This window comes from Pipistrellus kuhlii, unplaced genomic scaffold (assembly GCF_014108245.1).
Source record: "Pipistrellus kuhlii isolate mPipKuh1 unplaced genomic scaffold, mPipKuh1.p scaffold_m20_p_1, whole genome shotgun sequence".
NCBI lineage: Eukaryota > Metazoa > Chordata > Mammalia > Chiroptera > Vespertilionidae > Pipistrellus > Pipistrellus kuhlii.
The window spans coordinates 118930413-118950827 of NW_023425404.1; the positions used below are offsets into that span (position 1 = coordinate 118930413).

The 20415-nt window shown below is 41.4% G+C and overlaps 1 protein-coding gene across 3 annotated transcripts in view; it reads right to left on the reverse strand.

The window, feature by feature from the left end:
- Nucleotides 1-20415, reverse strand: part of SFMBT2 (Scm like with four mbt domains 2) — a 201255-nt gene that overhangs the window by 174623 nt on the left and 6217 nt on the right. For 2 of the 3 annotated variants that reach the window (XM_045588599.1, XM_036461294.2), the window contains exon 2: nucleotides 5410-5568. In XM_045588599.1, coding sequence (XP_045444555.1) covers nucleotides 5410-5509 — 100 coding nt within the window. In that variant the 5' untranslated portion in view covers nucleotides 5510-5568. The remainder of the gene's footprint in view (nucleotides 1-5409; nucleotides 5569-20415) is intronic. The other variant, XM_045588594.1, reaches the window with a different exon arrangement.

Genomic DNA, 20415 nt, shown 5'->3' on the forward strand with positions numbered 1-20415 from the left:
AATTACATTTAGCCATCCTGGAAAAATTATGCCCAGGAATCTATTTATCACTATGTCAGCGAGTGTTTTGTTTTTATCACAGCCATTGGAGAAGCCTAGAGTTCCAGAAATCCAGTTCTGGCCCTCGTCCCTCTGTGTGTTTCTGTCCATTCTATCCTCTGTCCCTGCTTATCCCAGTGGCGTCCCAGAAATGGGGGTCATTTTACATTAAGCTATTTCATCCCTGGGACTCAAATGTCAGTTATTGACCCCAACTATATGAGCTTTTCTTAGGAAAAGAGGCAAAACTACACATGAGAAAACTGCCAATGACACTCAGAGTCCTGTGATAAGCTGACGGTTTTCACTGAAGAGGAACAGAGCACCAGTGCAAGGATCACAGCAGCTGGGCATGGGGACAGAGGAACTGAAGACACTGGATCAAAATATGGGAAGCAACCAGGTTGGACTCCCATCCTTTGGCCCCATCAGGGAGGTGCAGTCAGACGTCGTATAACACATGGGGAGAAAGGATGGGGAACAACTGGTGGAGAGGACAAGAAAGAATCTGAGGTTGGCAGATCTGGCTCAGCAAAAGGTTGCTGGTTTGATTCCTGGTCAGTCACATGCTTAGGTTGTGGGTTCGATTCCTGGTCAAGGTGGTACAAGAGGCAAATGATTGATGTTTCTCTCTCACATTGATGTTTCTCTGTCTCTCTCCCTCCCCCACTTCCTTCCTCTCTCTCTAAGATCAATAAAAACATGTTTTGGTTTTTTTCAAAAAAAGAATCTGAGTAGTTGCTATGCCCATAAAGTGTGTGTGTGTGCGCGTGTGTGTATTTATGAGTGTGTGTGTGTGTGTGTGTGTGTGTGTGTGTGTGTGTTTATGCACACTTAATGTCCAGGCTGAAGGGCAGGTACAGCTCAGTGTTTCAGAGCACAAGGTACCAAAGCATCAGAATAAAATCTCTGGCTTTAACACAATAGCCAAGTGACTCTGCCTGGCTGTCCAGCTTCATCTGCTATGTCCCTGGGTTGTGGAAGCCTTAAACAATGCAGCATGCGTAAAGCACTTAAGGGAGTGCTGCCATGAACACAACGTCATGTACCTGTGGTACCTCATTTGAGAGTCAATTTATAGGCAAGTGAAGAGAGCTCAGTTTGCCTTCTGCTCATCTGACATAGAAATCTCATCTGAAACCCTTCCAGGAAAAAAACCAAGCCACCATCCAACCTTAAGCACATCACAGTGGGTCCCAGAACCAAACATCCACACAACTGATGGAAGGCGGCAAGGTATTTATTTATGTAATAACAAGTGAAAAGGTAACTACTTGGGAAAATAAATCACTTGACTGATCCCACTTGGGTATGTTCTTAAGAGTCTAAATGTTCAAAACTAGACCCGAGTTCCTAAAAGTTAGCCTCTGCTCTCTCCAAAGGTTTACATCCTGCTTTAAATTGGCTTCCTCTTTAGGAAAATCTGTCTTTGGGGCACCATCTAAAGTCTCCTCACCACACAAGTATAAATGGAAATTCCAAGGAGAAAGGACAGATTAGCCATATTAGGAGGGGAAGGAGGGAGTCAGGGCCAATATCTGGAAAATGTTAAGATCATTTAGAGCTTTTTAGGACTGTTAGTTTTAATAAAGATCTTAATCTCTTAGATGATTTAGGCACCCCAGCACACAAGACCAAGGAACTAACCAAGAAGTGAGCATTTGATGTGGTGTAACCCAGCCAGGGACAGGATTCTGGTGCTCACACCTCCCCATTCATGGGATCACCCACAAGAAAATTCAGTACACCTAATTTTCCTGACACCGTATTATTAATAAGTTTCAGAATCTACTGCAGGTGCCCCAAAAATGAAAAGTCAACACACAGTTGCCGGCTAGACAGTTTTGAAAACACACCAGTAAAAATGATGCAGTCATAGGTGTCAGATGTGTGTACCACAAAAATATGGTGAAAATCGGGGACTCTAAAAGTGGAAAAATAACTTCACTCAGCAAGCATAACAAAGACTTTTTTAAAGGCATATTTGTACTTAAATAACTAGGCTGACCATTCAGTCTATGGGACTATGCTCTCTCAGAAAAAGGATTTCCATGTTTCCACAGGGAGAAAAAGATTCAACTCTGCTTTTAGACTTTTTCCCACTCCCACTTTATGTAGAAAGAAACTGGAAAGAAAACAATGAGCTAATTTTGAAAGAGATACTCACATCTTTCATGCAATTATTTTAGGCATTTTCAGATATAGATATAATGTGAGAAACATAATCTATTATAGTACATTCAATAGGACCTGTCCCTTCTGAACTAGAGCATTTAATCACTTAATCACAAGACCCTGCCACTCTGCTTCCCGTTAACATCACACAGTCTGTAATTACATAATTGACTGACCTCATCAAAATGTGAAAACAAATTTCATACCTTTTTGGAACAATGATCAAATCTCCCACTGAATTAATAATCAACATGTTTGCCCATGAATTCACCATAGCATTGTCTATGATTCTGAGACCTAAGTTGTCCTTATCTAATTTGTCGTTATGTAATACTTAAGTCCTTTTTTTAAAAAATATATATTTTTAATAATCTCTTTATTATGTTAGGAGCATTTAGAAAAAGATGCATTTACAAATTCATTGGGTAAATATCAAAATTCAACCAAAGACTGGTTTCGTTTTGTTTGTTTTGTGATTTCTTTACCACAAATTCCTATCTCCTAAATTTCACATTATGCTCTTTTCTGAAAGCTGTGCTGGAGATTTGGAGAAGGTCATGGGACTCCCATAATTCAGATGTTTGTATGCTTGAAGCTGTCCCAGAGGCTCTTTACACTATCTTCATATTTTTGGATTCTTTTTTCTTTTTGCTTTTCCATTTGGGTGTTTTTTGCTTCTTCATATTTCATATCTTTGACTTAATTCTTAGATCCTCTAGTCTACTGTTGAATATCTGTATATTATTTTTTATTTCAGTCAGTGTATGCTTAATTTTTAGTTGGTCTTTTTTCATATCCTTGAGGGTTTCACTGAATTTCTCGGAGGTTTCTAGAAGATTCTTGAGTAACCTTATAACCATGGTTTTAAACTCTATATCCAGTAGTTTGATTTCCTCCATTTCTTTCATTTGTGATCTTTTCTTTGTCTCCACATTTTGACTGCTTCCCTGAGTTGATAGAGTGGCTTTGTGTGCTAGGTGTCCTACAGGGCCCAGTGGCTCAGCTTCTCCAGTTATCTGAGGTGGACACTCTTGGTGCACCCCTTTTTGGGCTGTGTGCACAGCCCTGTTGTAGTTAAGCCTTGACTGTTGTTGGTATCACTGGGAGGAATTGACCTCCAGTCCAATTGGCTGTGAAGATCAGTTGTGTCTATGATGGGAGAACTTCTATGCTGGAGACACCCTTATGAGGAAAGACTTGCTCCAGTGGGGCTTTGGCATTTACAGAGTCTGCCCCCTGAGTGTATCTCTTATGGATGTGAAGAGTTGTAATCTGTATGGTCTCACTCTGACCATTGGGTACACTGGCTCTTGGATCTCCAAGGAGGTGAAAAGTCAGCCACTGCCTGAGGCCTCCCAGCAGGAGCTATAGAGAGATCTGCAGATTCCTCCTCTTTGCTTGGGGTTTGGAAGTGCCCAGATAAGGCCCAGCTGTGAAGCAATACAAATTGCTTTCAAGCCTTGGGTCTTCTTTTGGAGGCTCCATGTCTTGCTGACCTAGCTGCAATACTTTAGGTTTTAGATTGCAAAGGGTCAGGCTATTCATATGCAAAAGTCTCTGCACAAAGCTTGGGTGGAGTTGTAAATTGGGTGGGGCAGGGTCTCAGGGAATCACCAGGGTGGAGAAAATAGCAATGGCTGACCCTCAGCCCTGCCCAGAAGAGGTCCCTGGGTCTCTGTGACTCATGGCATTGTGCAGGAACAATGATCACTGCAAGCACCTCTGAGAAAAAGTCACACTCGTGTTCTGGCTAATGCCAGACAGTCCAGTTTCTCCCCATATGATTCTGGGTCCCCAGAGTCTCACTTGAAATTGGAGTTCAGAGCAGTTGGGAGCTTGTATCTCCCTCCTCATTGAAAAACAGCAGTGTACTCAATTGCCAGTCCCTTCCCGCACTTCACTTCTGCACCTCTGGACCTCCTCCAAGCCTCAGTGTGCTTTTCTCTTCCCTTCTAGGTGTATAATTTCCATTCCGCCAGCCTTCCAGTGGATGATATCCATTTTGTCTTTTAGTTGTAGTTTTGCAGTTTGCAAAGCAGCAAGTACAGGTGTCTACCTATGCCACCATTTTGGTCTGTCCCAAGAATTTGATTTCCACAACTCCCTAGACCTGTTCTATCAAGTTCTGAGCATAGGGTAAGGGGAGGTAGGTATAAAGATGACAGGATTAAGAATTACAAAGTGGTAGTTACAAAATAGTCACGGTGATATAAACTGTAGCATTAGAAATACAGTCCATAATGGTTAAATATGTATGGTTCCAAGTGGGTAAAAATGTTGGAGGGAACACTTTGTAAAGCATATGAATGTCGAAGTGATATGTTGTACACCTGAAACTAATCTAGACTAATAAAAGAATAATATGCTAATTAGCCAGACATCTTCCTGATGTCCTTTTGGACAAAGCCATGGTGGCAGGGGCCGAGGCAGAGGTGGTTTTGGGGGCAATAAGGCTGGCAGGGGAGCAGTGAAGGGCATCAAGCCAGTAGGTAGGGGCTGTTAGGGGTGATCAGGCAGGCAGGCAGGTGAGTGGCTAGGAGTCAATGGTCCTGGATTGTGAGAGAGATGTCCTACTGATGGTGTAGGCCCAATCCTGCAGACATCTCCTGAGGGGTCCCAGATTGGAGAGGGTGCAGGCCGGGCTAAGGGGACCTCCCCTCTGTACAAATTTAGTGCACTGGACCTCTAGTACAAAATAATATTAAATGTGAAATGTGATTGAAAATAAAAATTTTAAAAAGAGGTTCTGAGCAAACCTGTCTCTTCTGAGCTAGAGCATTTAATCACTGGTTCAGGACCCTACAGCTCTGCTTCGCGTTACAACCAAGCCTGAGGCAGAAGCAGAGATGGCACTGCCAGGCACTGTGCAGAGACTCCATGCAACAGAGCACCACCAACTGTCTGAACTATGGAGTGTAATTGTGAACATTTATTTGCTAAGCCATTGAGATTTTGAAGTGATTTGGCACCTCACTATCACCTAGCCTGCCCTATCTAGTATATAGCTAATATTAATTTTGAAGCAAATTTCGCCTGACTTTCAAGCTGCTATGTACTTATAAATATGACAGCAAAGCCTAGGAACAGATCGCATGTGAGATCTAGATGCCCTGCCCCACTATTTTCTGAACATTTTCTGGAAGCTACTGGTCAATACATCAAAAGGCCCAATGGCTCTGGAAAACAGAATCTTACCTGAATCAAAATCTCCATTACCATTGGCTGAGCTGGGATGTTTCTCCAAGGGAGAAGATGAAGGGGCTGGCATACTGGTAGCTGACAAACTGCTCTCCATTCCTAAGGAAGAAGGATCTTCTCCTAATTCATCCTGCAGAAAAAATTACCTAAGGGTAACCAACAAAAAAAAGAGTTAGATTCACATATTTTTAAACTCTCCAAAACTAACAGCATCCTGTCAGAGCTGCTACTATTTCATTATAACATGCAGGACACAATGTAGTAATAATAGAAGATTCCAAGAGTCAAAACTACTGGGTACAGGTCTACATAAGGTCAACATCAAAGGTCACAGCTGAGCAAAACTATCAACTTTCTACAAGTTCTTATCACCTCACCACTAAAATGGGCACATTTTTCATCAACAAACAGAATCTACATTTCAACCCCCAGTCTACCCTGGAAATATTGGCAAGACACTTCTCCACCCAACTGTTTCCTCCTCTCTCACTCAATGTTGTGAAGTGCCAAGCCTGCCTCAGCCTCAGTATACACACACACACACAAACACACACGCACTCACACACTCATGGACGCACGTGCGCACAAGAGGTCTAGTGTCTCCCAGGCACTGGTTACCAAACCTAGTCAAAGTGTCAAAGCTTGTAAATGTGATCTGTGACCAATTTAAATTTTTCTATAACAGTATGATATTCCACACTTGCCTGGGAGTTCTGACAAGACTGGTAGTAAAACAGGTGAAATTACGGTTCATACGTACAGAATCCTGCAATCTAACTCACTTATGTCACATATCCCATAAAACACCCAGGTGCAGTCATTACTAAGGATCAGCCATTCACAGTTCTGGTGGTTAGACAAAGCCAGATGTGGAGTTTTTAATCTTTCATTTATTCAGTGTTCACTTTTATTTCACATGTAGACAAAAGTTCAAATCAGCAAAGGGACAAAAATAGATGAAGAAAAAGAATAGTACATCGATAGCTACATAAACAAAGTATTTTGCCACACACATTCTAGTAAAGTATCTTTTAAGAATACCATGCCATATACATCTGATAAACAGTTAATTTCCAAAATATATAAAGAACTTATATAACTCAACCAAAAGAAGACAAACAATCCAATAAAAAAAAAAAAATGGCTAACAGATAAATAGACACTTCTCCAAAGAAGACATACAGATGGCCAATAGACATAAGGAAAAATACTCAGCATCACTAATCATCATAGAAATATAAATTAAAATTACAATGAGATATCATCTCACACTTGTCGACTATCATCAATAAGTCAACAAATAAGTGCTGGCAAGGATGTGGAGAAAAGAGAACCCTTGTACACTGCTTGTGGGAATGCAGACTGGTGCAGCCATTATGGAAAACAGTATGGAGTTTCCTCAAAAAAATGAAAAATGAAACTGCCATTTGATCCAACAATCCCACTTCTAGAAATATATCCTAACAATGTTGGAACACCAATCAGAAAGAATATATGCACCCCTATGCTGATAGCTGTCTTATTCACAATAGCTAAGATTTGGAGACAGCCCAAGTACCCATCAGTAGATGAATGGATAGAAAAGCTGTGGAATATATTATGTGAATACATTCACATAGTGGAATACTATGCAGCCAGAAAAAAGAAGGATCTCTTACCCTTTGAGACAGCATGAAAGGACCTGGAGATTATTATGTTAAGTGAAATACTAAGCCAGTCAAAGAAAGACATATATTACATGGCCTTACTTATCTGTGGAATATAATGAACAAAATAAACTGACCAAGTCCTCAGGCATGGAGGCATGGAACAGACTAACATATCTCGGGATGAGGACAAGGGATCAGAAGAAAAAAACAAAGAACTTACATACTTATATGCATAGCCCATGGACATAGACAGTAGTATAGTGAAGGCCTAGGGGAGAGGCGAGAGGAGCGGGATGGATTGGGGAGGGGGGGGGTGGGAGACAGTATCTGCAATACTGTCAACAATAAAAATACATCTATAGCCGAAGCCGGTTTGGCTCAGTGGTAGAGTGTCGGTCTGCGGACTGAAAGGTCCCAGGTTCGATTCTGGTCAGGGGCATGTACATTGGTTGCGGGTACATCCCCGGTAGGGGGTGTGCAAGAGGCAGCTGGTCGATGTTTCTCTCTCATCGATGTTTCTAGCTCTCTGTCTTTCTACCTTTCTCTCTGTAAAAAATAAATAAAATATATATATTAAAAAAAAAAAAAAAGTATATTCTTTAAAAAAAAAAAAAGAAAAGAAAAGAAAGGTCCCAGGTTCGATTCCGGTCAAGGGAATGTACATTGGTTGCAGGCACATCCCCGGTAGGGGGTGTGCAAGAGGCAGCTGGCCAATATTTTTCTCATCGATGTTTCTAGCTCTCTATCTCTCTCCCTTCCTCTCTGTTAAAAATCAATAAAATATATTTTTAAAAAATACATCTATATATGTAAAAGGCTAAGTAACCAACCATATGTCTGTCTAATCATCTGACAAACCAACCAGCAGATACATATGACATTCACTGGCAATTTAAAAATAAACGTTGAATGAATGAATGAATGAATAAATAAAATTTAGATAAATAAATAAAAATAAATGTTGACTCATGCATGTGCACTTCATACAAAACTCTTAACTGGCGGCAATTGCATGAGACGCCAGACTGTATCTGAAGTCCAACTATTGGTACTTTGTTGTTGTTATATCATGTTGCTGTTGTTTATTTGTTAATTAATTTATCAATCATTGCTTTTATCAATGTTGTTTTTAGTCATGTTTTTGTTGTTTTTATATCATGTTGTTATTGTTCATTTATTAATTTATATATTATATTCATATACATTTTACTAATTTTCTTTCATCTCTGACATGTCAAATAGTGATATTAAAATATTTTGTATTTTAATTTTATAATACTATATTATACATACTATTTTGACATGTAATTTTGCAGTAATGTAATTACCATATGAATCTTTCTTCTAATTAATTTCCTTTTAATGTGCACAAACCCATGCTCTGAGCTATTCATATATACTAGTATATATTTTTAAAATATTTTAAAGGCCGGGCCCGGAGCAGCCGGGTCTGGTGCGGCCAGGCCCGGAGCAGCGGCTGTCAGGCTGGGAGCAGCCAGGCCCGGAGCAGCCGGGCCCGGAGCAATTGGGCCCAGAGCAGCTGAGTCGGGTGTGGCCAGGCCTGTAGCAGTGACAGCCAAGTCCAGAGCAACTGGGTCCGGAGCGGCACTGACCAGACATGGAGCAGCTGGTTGTGGAAAGAACCAGAGCAACAGAGGCCAGGCCCGGAGCAGCCTGGCCCGAAACAGCTCGCTCCTCACCTGCCCCTGCCCCACGGCTGCCTCTCACACATGGCTGGAAACTTTTGCGGGAACTTGAGGGTCTGCTGAATCAAGTGATGAAGGCTTAGATCTGGATGTGTTGAGTTAGTATAGTGCTGGGGTGTTGATCTGTGAGTGCCTTGGGTGGGGCCTGGATGAGGCTGGTTGTCCTATTTGGAAATGTCTTTTGTGTGAAGTGTATCATTGGGCATGTGGAGGTATTATTGATATGAGAAAATGCTAAGTAACAGATTTGCTATCTGAAAAGGGATTTACTATCGGGGAAAGGGAGGGAGGAAGAGACTGAGCATAGACTGTGCACCAATGGATGAGGATGAGGGGGCGAAGGGTGGGGTGGGAACCTGGTGGAGGGGGGAAGGAACGAGGAACCTGTGTAATGATATGAACAATAAAGATTGATTTTAAAAAATATATATTTTAAAGGTAAAAGTAAATACACCATATTGCATTTTCTGCAAAAAATATACCAAGCCCTTCCTAAAATACATACATACTCACACACCGTGCCCTCCTTCCCCCCCACCACACACACACATTTTGGTGCTCTTTGGATTACTTCCCTGAAAAATATTGTGAAGTTTTGGCAAAATTAAAAGAATGATGTAAGCCTAAATAGAAACTGGGTGAGTTGAGTTTTTTTTTAATTATTCAAAGTTATCTCATATCACTAGTGAATCATTTGATAAGCTTAGTTTCTGAAACCCCCAGTGTACCCATTTGATGAACAGATGGGCTCTAAAATTATTTACAATGGAGGACAGTGGCAAACCCAGCACTAGAATATTATGGCTGGTTAATTTTATCCAAAGGGCATCAGTTTGCTAAAACAACCCACAGGATAATGGGCAGAACTGTACACTCCTAAGAGCATTTTTTCACCATTCCTGTTACGATACAGACACACAGCTCTGCTTCTGGAGATTTCCTCCCCCAGGGACTGCACACAGTGGCAGGAGAGGCTGCCAGGTGACTGGATAGTGTCCCATCCCACCCCGGGGATTTCTCCAGTTTATCACCCTGGTACCTGAGGAGCATCGCCAATGTGCTCTGCAGAGAACCAGTTGGCAATGAGCAAGTGGCCATCCAACCAAATACCCAACAACGCACAAGCACCCACTGAGAGCATGCTCACAGGGAGCACTGAGATGACATTAAAGCCCACAGCCCTCCCAATGACACCAGCTGTGATGGTGAGTTCCCGGATCACTCCATCACTAGGCAGGGATACCACATCCGCTGACCCCAGGGATCATATATATGTATATATGAGGGCTGCTGGCATCCCAGGGGTTAACAAGTTGTCCTGGACAAAGGAGGAGATAGAGAGCGGCATGCTCAGGAAAACTGCCTTCCACCGCTGTCCACAGGGTAATGCAGGAATCACCAAGAACTTGGAAGGGAGAAAGACAGGTAACTGAAGAGAAAGGGCAGGAAGTGGAACACTGGGCACAAACAAATACCATACACTGCCCTGATGGAGAGTACATCCTACTTGGGGAAAGCTCCAACATGTCAGAAAATTGGTAAAGTATACAAGATGTTAGAAGGTGATAAGTGCTGGAGGGAAAACTAAAAAATGGAGAGAAGGTATAGGTGAGCAAGGGGTTATAATCGTTTAGATCACATGTGTCAAACACAAGGCCCGCGGGCCAAATCCCTCCTGCCAGGCCTTGCAATGTGGCCCGCAACACGCTGTCATCACTGCACTCCGCTGCGTTTCCATCACAATGACAGTTTATGACTGTTCAGTAAACCATTCGGCCCGCGATTTAGGCTGGATTTTAGATTTTGCCCCTTTCTCTGATTGAGTTCGACACCCCTAGTTTAGATGGTGGCCAGGTAAGATCATAGAGAGTGATGTTTGAACAAAGACTTGAGGGAGAGTAGGGAGGTAGGAGGAACCCAAGTGAGAGAGGACAGTTCGCTAAAACAAGGACCCGACCCGGCCTGTCACTCTACAGAGAGGACTAGGACACTGCAGGATTTCCTCCCAGGAATGAGATGATCAGATTTGTTCTAGAAATACCACTCTGGCAGCTGCATACCAGACAAGTGACAGACAGGGGCGAGCCCAAATGGAAAGAGAGACTAAAATCAACATGAAGGTGAAGGTGTAGACTAAGACAGTAAAAGAAAAAAGAAGGAAACACGGTTTTTATGTAATTGAAAGGTAAAAATCCATAGGACATGGCAGAAACAACCCATGAATCTCCCAATATTAACAAAATGCAATCTTTTCACAGCATGCGGTCAGGTTCCCAGGATAAATTACTTCACTTGCCACAGTTAGCACTCGGCAGCTCGTAGAAGCTATGCAGTGCCTGTGGAAATAAACAATTCTGCACGAAAATATAGTAAATAGAAGAATGACAAACTACTTCACAGAAATTTGCTTTTGATGGAATTGCAGGGGGAGGGGACAAACCTTATTAGTGACAACTGATCTATAAGCTTTGCAAAAATAAAAACAGGATTTTAAAAAGCACATTATTTTCCTAACTACAGTACCCTAATCCAAAAAAAAAAGTGTGCTATTTTTAAAAGGAAGCAAATTTCCTTTTGATTCTTAAAATACATGTAATCTCAAGTAATTTAAAGACTGAAGGAAAAAATGGCTATTCTTGAAAGCAGCACTTCCTGAAAATATGAAAAGAAGGCTGAGAGAGCTGGATTTTTAAAGGGTCATTTCCTGTTTGTCCATACACTGTGTGACCCTGTGTAAAGTTAATTCTACTATAATTGACTCCTCTTGTCTCTAAAGTTGTTGAACCACAGAATTATAGGTCCGAACCGCCTTTCAAAAAGTGGTCTTGGCCCAGTGACAAGAACAGCGTACTTGGAGAATAAGGAGCAACTAGCTGTGTGACATAAGCAAATTACTTAACCTCTCTGTTTCTCAAACTTCTCGTCAGTTAAATAAGAAGGCTTAATTAGATGCAATCAATGGCTTTTTCAAGCCTAAAATTCTATGAATATACCAGGGCTTTTAGTATTAATTGCATATTTTCTGCAATCGGATTATCTGTTTATCTGAACCAAATATGATAAGCACATGCCTCCTATCATTTGAGTATTCAAAGAAGAAAACTATTTTAGCATCGGCTAGACAAAGCCTCCTTAAGAATATTCTAAAGTGAATCAGAAATTATTGGGAGCTTAGTTTCTATTTTGAATTGTCTCTAGACCAACAAGGTCCAAAAGAACTCTATACCTGCACAGTCTAATTTGATAACCATTAGCCACACATCAGCTCTTGGAATGTAGACAGTGTGAATGGGATCTCAATTTTAATTTTAATTAATTTTAACTTAAAAGCCCTATGAGGCCTGTGGCTGCCTACTGAACAGCACAGCTAGACCACTGCATAGGAAAACCAGAATTTACTACATTTGAATTTGGAGCACGTCCTAAATAACCATCAATTCTTGGCTCTCTTAAAAGATTTAATTTAATAACAGCAAGCTAATTAAAAAACGACATAAGAATTTTTAAACCTAGGAAATTTCAATTTCCCCATAATACCCTACAAATCTTTCATAGCAGACTTCTTAAGTAGTAGGTTTTTATTGAATGTGTGCTGCCTTTCTGTATCATTACAATTTCAAAGAGGAACTCTCAGAAAAGTTAAATTATGTGTGTCAAACATGATAATTTCCTTTTCCATTCATGTGTAAAGTCAAGAAAAGTGTTCCACCTCAAAAATGTAATCATGTAGCCCAGCCGGTGTGGCTCAGTGGTTGAACGTTGACCCATGAACCAGGAGATCAAGGTTCAATTCCAGATCAGTGTGCATGACTGTGTTACAGGCTCAATCAATGGTAAGGGGCATGCAATAGGCAGCCAATTAATGATTCTCTCTCATCATTGATGTTTCTATCTCTCCTTCCTCTCTCTGAAATCAATAAAAAACATTTTAAAAATGTAGTCAGGCATTATATTTTTCTGTAAAGGAAAAAAAAACAACCTCCATGAATTTTATTAATGTCAAGTATCAATGGCTTATCTGACATATTAAAGGGAAAATTTTGCTAAAATGTTTATGATTCCTCCATGATTCAATTCTCTCCATTTGCCTCTAACCAGACACTATAAAAAGGTAACCGGGGACTGTAAAATAAGACATCAATTTAAATGCACCAAATCAATCATTTTAAGTAGAACTCAGGGATAATATAAAAAAGAAAAAAGAAAACACCTAAATGAGTGTCAGAGTTAAGCCTCACATTATTCTATACAAGGACAAGTGACAAGGCACCGTCCCAGGTGGCTACAAAATTTATTTTGGTCACATTTTCACTTTTTAAACAGTGTTTACTTTTTCCCTCTCCATAAAAGGTACATACACTCTCTGAAGAATTCTTAAGGAATAAAATTATAGAGAAACAAATTTAAATCACTAGTAATTCTAACACCCAAAGAAAATCACTTTTATGTCTATAGTAACTCCTCCTAATAGCTTCCCTGTGGGTTTTTTTGAGTTCATATTGAATTTAAAATTTTAATTCTTTTTTCATTTAACATAATATAGAAAGCATTTACGCACATCATTAAAATTCTTTGAAAACATGACTTGAAATGGTTGGGCAATTTTTATTACAATATAAATAAGGCAACTTATTTAGCATTCTGCTACTGCTGACTGTTAAGTTGGTATGTGTGTTTTTCATCATCATAAACAGTACGGTAGTGATAATCTTCAGTCATAAATTCTGTTACATCTGGGATGTTTCCTTTGTGTAGAATCCCAGAAGTTAGAATATGGGGACAAATGCAGGAGCATGTTTAAGCCTCATGATACATATTGCTAAAATGCTATCCAGCCTGCTGTCCTCACCGAGTGAGTGACCAGCAGTGGAGGACATAATCCATCTGAACCCAGTCTCCTCCTGGGCCATAAGTAGTGTTTATTTTTACCTTTTTCAATATGATATTTAAAAAATAGTATCCTGCCCTGGCCAGTGTGGCTTAGCTGGCTGGAGAGTTGTCCTGTACACCCAAAGGTGGTGAGCCCTTCCTAAAATACATACATACTCACACACCGTGCCCTCCTTCCCCCCCACCACACACACACATTTTGGTGCTCTTTGGATTACTTCCCTGAAAAATATTGTGAAGTTTTGGCAAAATTAAAAGAATGATGTAAGCCTAAATAGAAACTGGGTGAGTTGGGTTTTTTTTTAATTATTCAAAGTTATCTCATATCACTAGTGAATCATTTGATAAGCTTAGTTTCTGAAACCCCCAGTGTACCCATTTGATGAACAGATGGGCTCTAAAATTATTTACAATGGAGGACAGTGGCAAACCCAGCACTAGAATATTATGGCTGGTTAATTTTATCCAAAGGGCATCAGTTTGCTAAAACAACCCACAGGATAATGGGCAGAACTGCACACTCCTAAGAGCATTTTTTCACCATTCCTGTTACGATACAGACACACAGCTCTGCTTCTGGAGATTTCCTCCCCCAGGGACTGCACACAGTGGAAGGAGAGGCTGCCAGGTGACTGGATAGTGTCCCATCCCACCCCGGGGATTTCTCCAGTTTATCACCCTGGTACCTGAGGAGCATCACCAATGTGCTCTGCAGAGAACCAGTTGGCAATGAGCAAGTGGCCATCCAACCAAATACCCAACAACGCACAAGCACCCACTGAGAGCATGCTCACAGGGAGCACTGAGATGACATTAAAGCCACTGCAATACACAATCTTCGTGTGATACTACCTCTGTTCACATCCTTCCCACATTTTAACTCTGTTGGTATTTTGTATAATTTTTAAGAACTCTGATATTTTACCTCATAGAACTATTGAAAGATATTTACCCCAGTTTGCCCTTCAGTGGTTCCTTTTCATATATGGAAGGTTAGTTGTTTTGCCTTATTTAACTTAGTCTAAACTACCAAATTTCTTTATTTCTTCTAAAACTTATATTCCTAAAATGTCCTCCCTCACCCTAGGATAACTTCACCGGGGTTTCAAGTTTTACATTTAACACTCGGGGGATTTATGCTCAAATATTTTCTGAGGTGCAACTCTGAGCAGAACCCCACTCCCACAGTTAATAATTCAGTCTTGACTATTGGGTTTACATCCTTCCTTTATCTTATAGTAAATTCTTAAGCATGCAAGACTATGTTTCAGTGCACCAAACTTGAATGGTAAGAAGAGAGTGAAATTGGAACTAGGAGCAACGTTCACATATCTCTCTTTAGTTGGGCGATCATTAAACTTGAGGTCATTGAAGGTGGGTTTATAAAGGGATGACCATGGTTTTCCATGGCTTGACGTGACCATCACAAGAAATTTTGCTGTGAAAACAGAATATATCCGAAAGTGAACACAGGCAGAAATTACTATGCATCAGAAACTGTGTAATGTCCCTCTCCCACCCCCAATATCCATTCTCTCCTTTGCCTACACTACAGGGGAGGAGCAACTGGTTAACAAAAATAAACATAAGCACTGCTTGGCTGTCCTTGTGGTTGGATGTGGCTGCACCACTACATTCTGTGCAGTGGGAAGTCTGCAGAATTCAACTATAAGGTCACCCTTTAGTGGAAGGGACATGCCTTTGTATTTACCCCCAGAGCCACCACGGGGATCACATAAGTCCTCCGAATATGGAAACAAAAGAGAAGGGAGTTAGGTCCTGGGGTCAGCTCCAAACTAGGACACATAAGAGAGAAATCAACCTCTATCATGTTTACAGTGTAAACTTTACACCATCTTACATAGGGTCTCCGATACTTTACCCAGTCCCAAATCCCCAAAGATACACCCTAGACTAGGAGGACTGTGCTTTTTTTTAATAGGTGTGTAATTACAATGCTTAAGATTGTTACTATTCAACTCAGTTTTTATCCAGAAGACTACCAGTATTGCCAAATGCTGTCTTCGGTTTGTTTAAAAAAAAAAAAAAAAATCACAGTTCACATTAATGTTGACCAATGTGCTTAAACCTGGAGAATGAATCCCACAGGAAAATGAAAGAGGTCCCCTTCTCTGGGGGGAGTCCAGAATGAACTTAACCCCTAAAGAATCGGGGGGAAGCATCTACTATTTTGGCAGTTCCCCAGAGTGAAGGCACAGCAGAATTACCTGCAGGATTTGTCAAAACTCAGCCTGCTGGGCTCCAGCCCCGACTTTCTGATTTAGTAGATCTGAAGTGATGCCCATTCTGGGGTAATCATTTTTGTGCCTAACAAGTTTCCAGGTGATGTGGATGCTGCTGAGCCAGGGACTGCACTACGAGACCAACTGCTTTACGAAAAAGAAAAAAGAAAAAAAAAGGTTTTTGTCTGTGTTGCTTGGAAAGATAAAAGTTGTTCTTTATCAAAAGAAACCTATTATAGGTATACTAGAAAACATACTAGTTCTTCGAAATCACTTAAGTGTGGAAAAAGGTTGGTCTTTCTAGAAATAGTGTTTATTAAACAGTGTTTATTAAATAGCTTTACATTCTAGCTTTCCTTATAAAATGCCAGTTATCTCAATTCCATTGTTTTATCAAGTCGAACTTTACACCATCTGTCTAAAGTCAGGCCTGCTTGCTCCCCATAAAAGGATGAGTTACAGTCCCAGGAGTGCCTCGTGCTGTTTTTCATGGTGGAGCCATGCGCTCGGTGGACCTAAGCACCTGTAGGAATTATTGTTTCTAGGCCTTGGTGTTCTCAAACATCAAGAGGAGAATGCATTACCTAATCTCTGGGAATTAGGCTCCTCATTCCTAGCAGATAGCTTTTCCTTAGCTTCACTAAGATAAGAGACTAGCAGATGATTTTTTTTTTACATTGTATCTGCTGATAACTTTTCTCTAAGGCTTGTAGAGCCTCCACACTCCCTCCCCCGGCAAAAAAAATAAAATAAAGAAAAAACAACAACACAATCTCCTGCTCTTTTCCTCCTTCTCCATGTCCTGCTCCCCAGGTGATCAATTTCGTCTATTTTAGCTGAGTGTTTTGGCATTCATCTCCATATCTCTAAACAATACCTTACTTCTTAATTTTTCAGTCTGTGTCATTATTAGGTAATGCCCTACTAGTCACACCACCATCTCTCTCCCTCTTCCTCTCCCTCTCCCTCATCTTCTTCCCCTACTTCCTCCCTCTTATACCCTTATCCCTCTAATGGATATGATTGCCAGATTATGTCACAGCAGAACCATACAGCATGCTATGATTACTTTTCCTTTTCTCACACAACTTTCCCTGGTGTCAATGATGGTCTCGTTTTCCCCACATCTTCACTTTTCTACATAATTATCACCCATTCAAATCCAATTTTTCCATCAACTGCCTGTCTCTCCCATGGATAAACTGAGATATATGGTGGTGTCATCTTGAAGTAATTTCTACCAGGGCCTTCTGTTCTACTCTAGTCTAGACTGACTGCCTCTGTGCCTGGTACGCAGATGCTATCCTCGCTTCACCTCTCTCTTTGTAAGAGTGCCCCTCTCCTGTGTCCCAGGCCTGCCTAGGTCTTGTTTTCTCCCTCCTTTTGATGGAGCACATTCCCCAATGTGTTCCTAAGAGAAGGTTTAGATGGATGACATGTAAAACCTTATATGGTTAAAAAAAAAAAAAAAAAAAAAGTCTTTAACCTACTCTCACATTTTAACTAATTTAGGAAGGTTAAAAACAAATTCTAAGTTAGAAAAACACCCTCTCTCAGAATGTTGACGGTTTTGCTCCCCTGTCTTCTGGCTTACAAGGTGGAGAAGTCTTTGGATATTCTGAAATGCCACAATGATGTGCCCAGTGGCAATCTACTTGGGGCTTGGGAGCCCTGGGTGAGTTCTTTCAAGATTAAAATTCTTTTGACACTGAAAACTGTGCTTCAGTTCTAGGATATTTTCTTGAATTATCGCTAACATTTCCTCATCCCCGTTTTCTCTGTTGTCCTGTTCTAATAGTCACTCAATAGTTGGGCTTCCTTAATCTCCCTAATTTTCCCTTTTGTTTTCTACCACTTTTTTAAATCTACTATCTAGGATATTGCTCAGCTTCTTCTCTTTCATAGAGTTTTACAATTTAATTTCAAAAACCTCTTCCTAAGGACTTCAAAGATGGCAAAGTAGGTACACGCTGTGCTCCCTTCCTGCCACAACTACATCAAAATTACAGCTGACTGAGAGAACAACCATCGCTCAGAACCACCTGAAATCCAGCTGAACAGAACTCCTATAACTAAGGAAATACAGAAGAAGCCATCTAGAGACCAGTAGGAGCCGAAACCGGTGTGGCTCAGCGGTAGAGCATCGGCCTGTGAACTGAAAGGTCCCAGGTTCGATTCCGGTCAAGGGCATGTACCTTGGTTGCGGGCACATCCCCAGTGGGGGGGGTGCAATAGGCGGCTGGTGGATGTTTCTCTCTCATCAGTGTTTCTAGCTCTCCCTCCCTCTCTCTCTCTCTCTCTCTCTCCTCTCTCTCTCTCCTCTCTCTCTCTCCTCTCTCTCTCTCTCTCTCTCTCTCTCCTTTCCTCTCTGTAAAAAAAAAAATCAATAAAATATATTTTAAAAATAAATAAATAAATAAATAAATAAATAGAGACCAGTAGGAGCGGCAGAGATGGGAAACAGGGTTCTCCCACACCTGCCTGTGGTGGTTAAGAGTCAGGAGAGATATCTCCGTGCAGAGGTTCTGCGGAGGAACCAGAGGTCCCTGCCCCACACCAGGTTCCCAGCCAGGAGTATGAGATCCCAGAAGAGGATCCCTCCAAACAACTGGCTGTGAAAATCAGTAGGGACTCAATCCAGGTGAGAATGAGGGCTGCTGGCATCCTAGTCATCCTCGTAGAGAGCCAAGACACAGACTCACTGGCTCACAAACATGTACTCTAAGCTCAAGAGAAGGGGCATCAAAGAGCGGCTGGGGCATCCTGGGAGAAACTGAATTATCGGGCTTCAGAGTGAGGGCTGGAGGGACAGCTCTCTCCCAGACATAAGCGCAAAATTGTTCCTCTGTTGTGCCCACTCCCACCACAGCCAGGAAGTGCTGGTGGGCATGAGTGCCAGGCCCAGAGGCCATTGTTCCTTTGTTGAGGCCGCCTCTTTCCTAAGTCTCTACCAGGGCTCACACCACCTTGAGACACTGCCCACCCAACTGAGGAACCAGCCAGATCCTCTTTCAGCAGCTAGCCCCCATCTGCACTAGACTCTCCTAAAACCTCTCAAAGGTGTACAAATTCCACACAAGCAGCCAGCCCCCATCTGCACTAGACTCTCCTAAAACCTCTCAAAGGTGTACAAATGCCAAACAAGCAATGTCTGGCCTTGGCATGGCCTATACCTCTTTCTAAGCAGCCCCAAGCCTGGCACTAGTGTCACCTCAGTTGGCAGCTTAGCTTATCCCAGTTGCCTCCAAACCTGGCAAAGGCAGCTACCAACTGCATCCTCTTAAAGAGCCAAGGCACAAACTCTGTAGCTCCTACCAGGTAGCCCTAAGACACCAAAAAGCAATAACCGGCCTAGGTCTACACCACAGCCCCCTAAGAAATCCCGTAGCCAATACACCTGGTGGCTGACTTCAGACCACTTCAGAGCACCACTCAACTAGCTCCACAAACAACACACCCAAAGGGTGGGCTTGGCAGGCAGTAGAGCTACTGAAGCAAATCCCTCTCAGTGCGGTCAGGCCCACACAACAGCTGTCTACTGTAGTCATGACCATTCCTCACAGCCACTCAGCCTGAGGGTCAATCTCACAAACCTGCTATCAGCAATCAAGGGTCTACTATTACAGGACTGTACATACAACACAAGGATACCCTGGTGCCCTGGCTCAGGTAAAAGGGAGACTACACAACTGGGCCCCGCAGAACACATACTACACAAGGCCACCCTGCCCAGACTGGGAGGCACTGCAGCTCTATCTGATACATAGGAACAAACACAGGGAGGCAGCCAAAATGATGAGGCAAAGAAGCATGTCTCAAATGAAAGAGTAGAACAAAACATCGCCAAAAGAACTAAACGGCCCAGCCGATGTGGCTCAGTGGTTGAGTACTGACCTAGAAACCAAGAGCTCATGGTTCAATTCCCAGTCAGAGCACATGCCCAGGTAGTGGGTCGATCCCCAGTAGGAGGCAGCCAATTGATGATTCTCTATTAAATTATTATCTGTGTACATATACTATTCAGTAATTACTTTAAATGTAAATGGATTAAATGCTCCAAGACATAGAGTGGCTGAATAGACAAAAAAAAAAAAAAAAAAAGATCCAGACATATGCTTTCAGGTTAAAAAAAAAAAAAATAGACTGAAAGTAAGGGGATGGAAAAGATAGTTTATGTAAATGCAAACAAAAAATAATCTGGGGTAGCAACAGTTATATCCGGCAAAATGAGCTTTAAAGCAAATGCTATAGCAAGACAAAAAAAAAATGAGTATTTCACAATGTTGAAGGGGTCAATCCAATAATGGGATATAATCTTTGTACACACACACTCAACATAAGAGCACCTAACTATATAAAGCAAATATTAATAGCACTATTTACAATGGCTAAAATACAGAAATAACTTAAGAGTCCACCAATAGAGGACTGGATAAAGAGCATGTGGTACATACATAAAGTGGAATATTACTTGGCCATAAAAAACAATAAATATTACCATTAGTAATAACATGG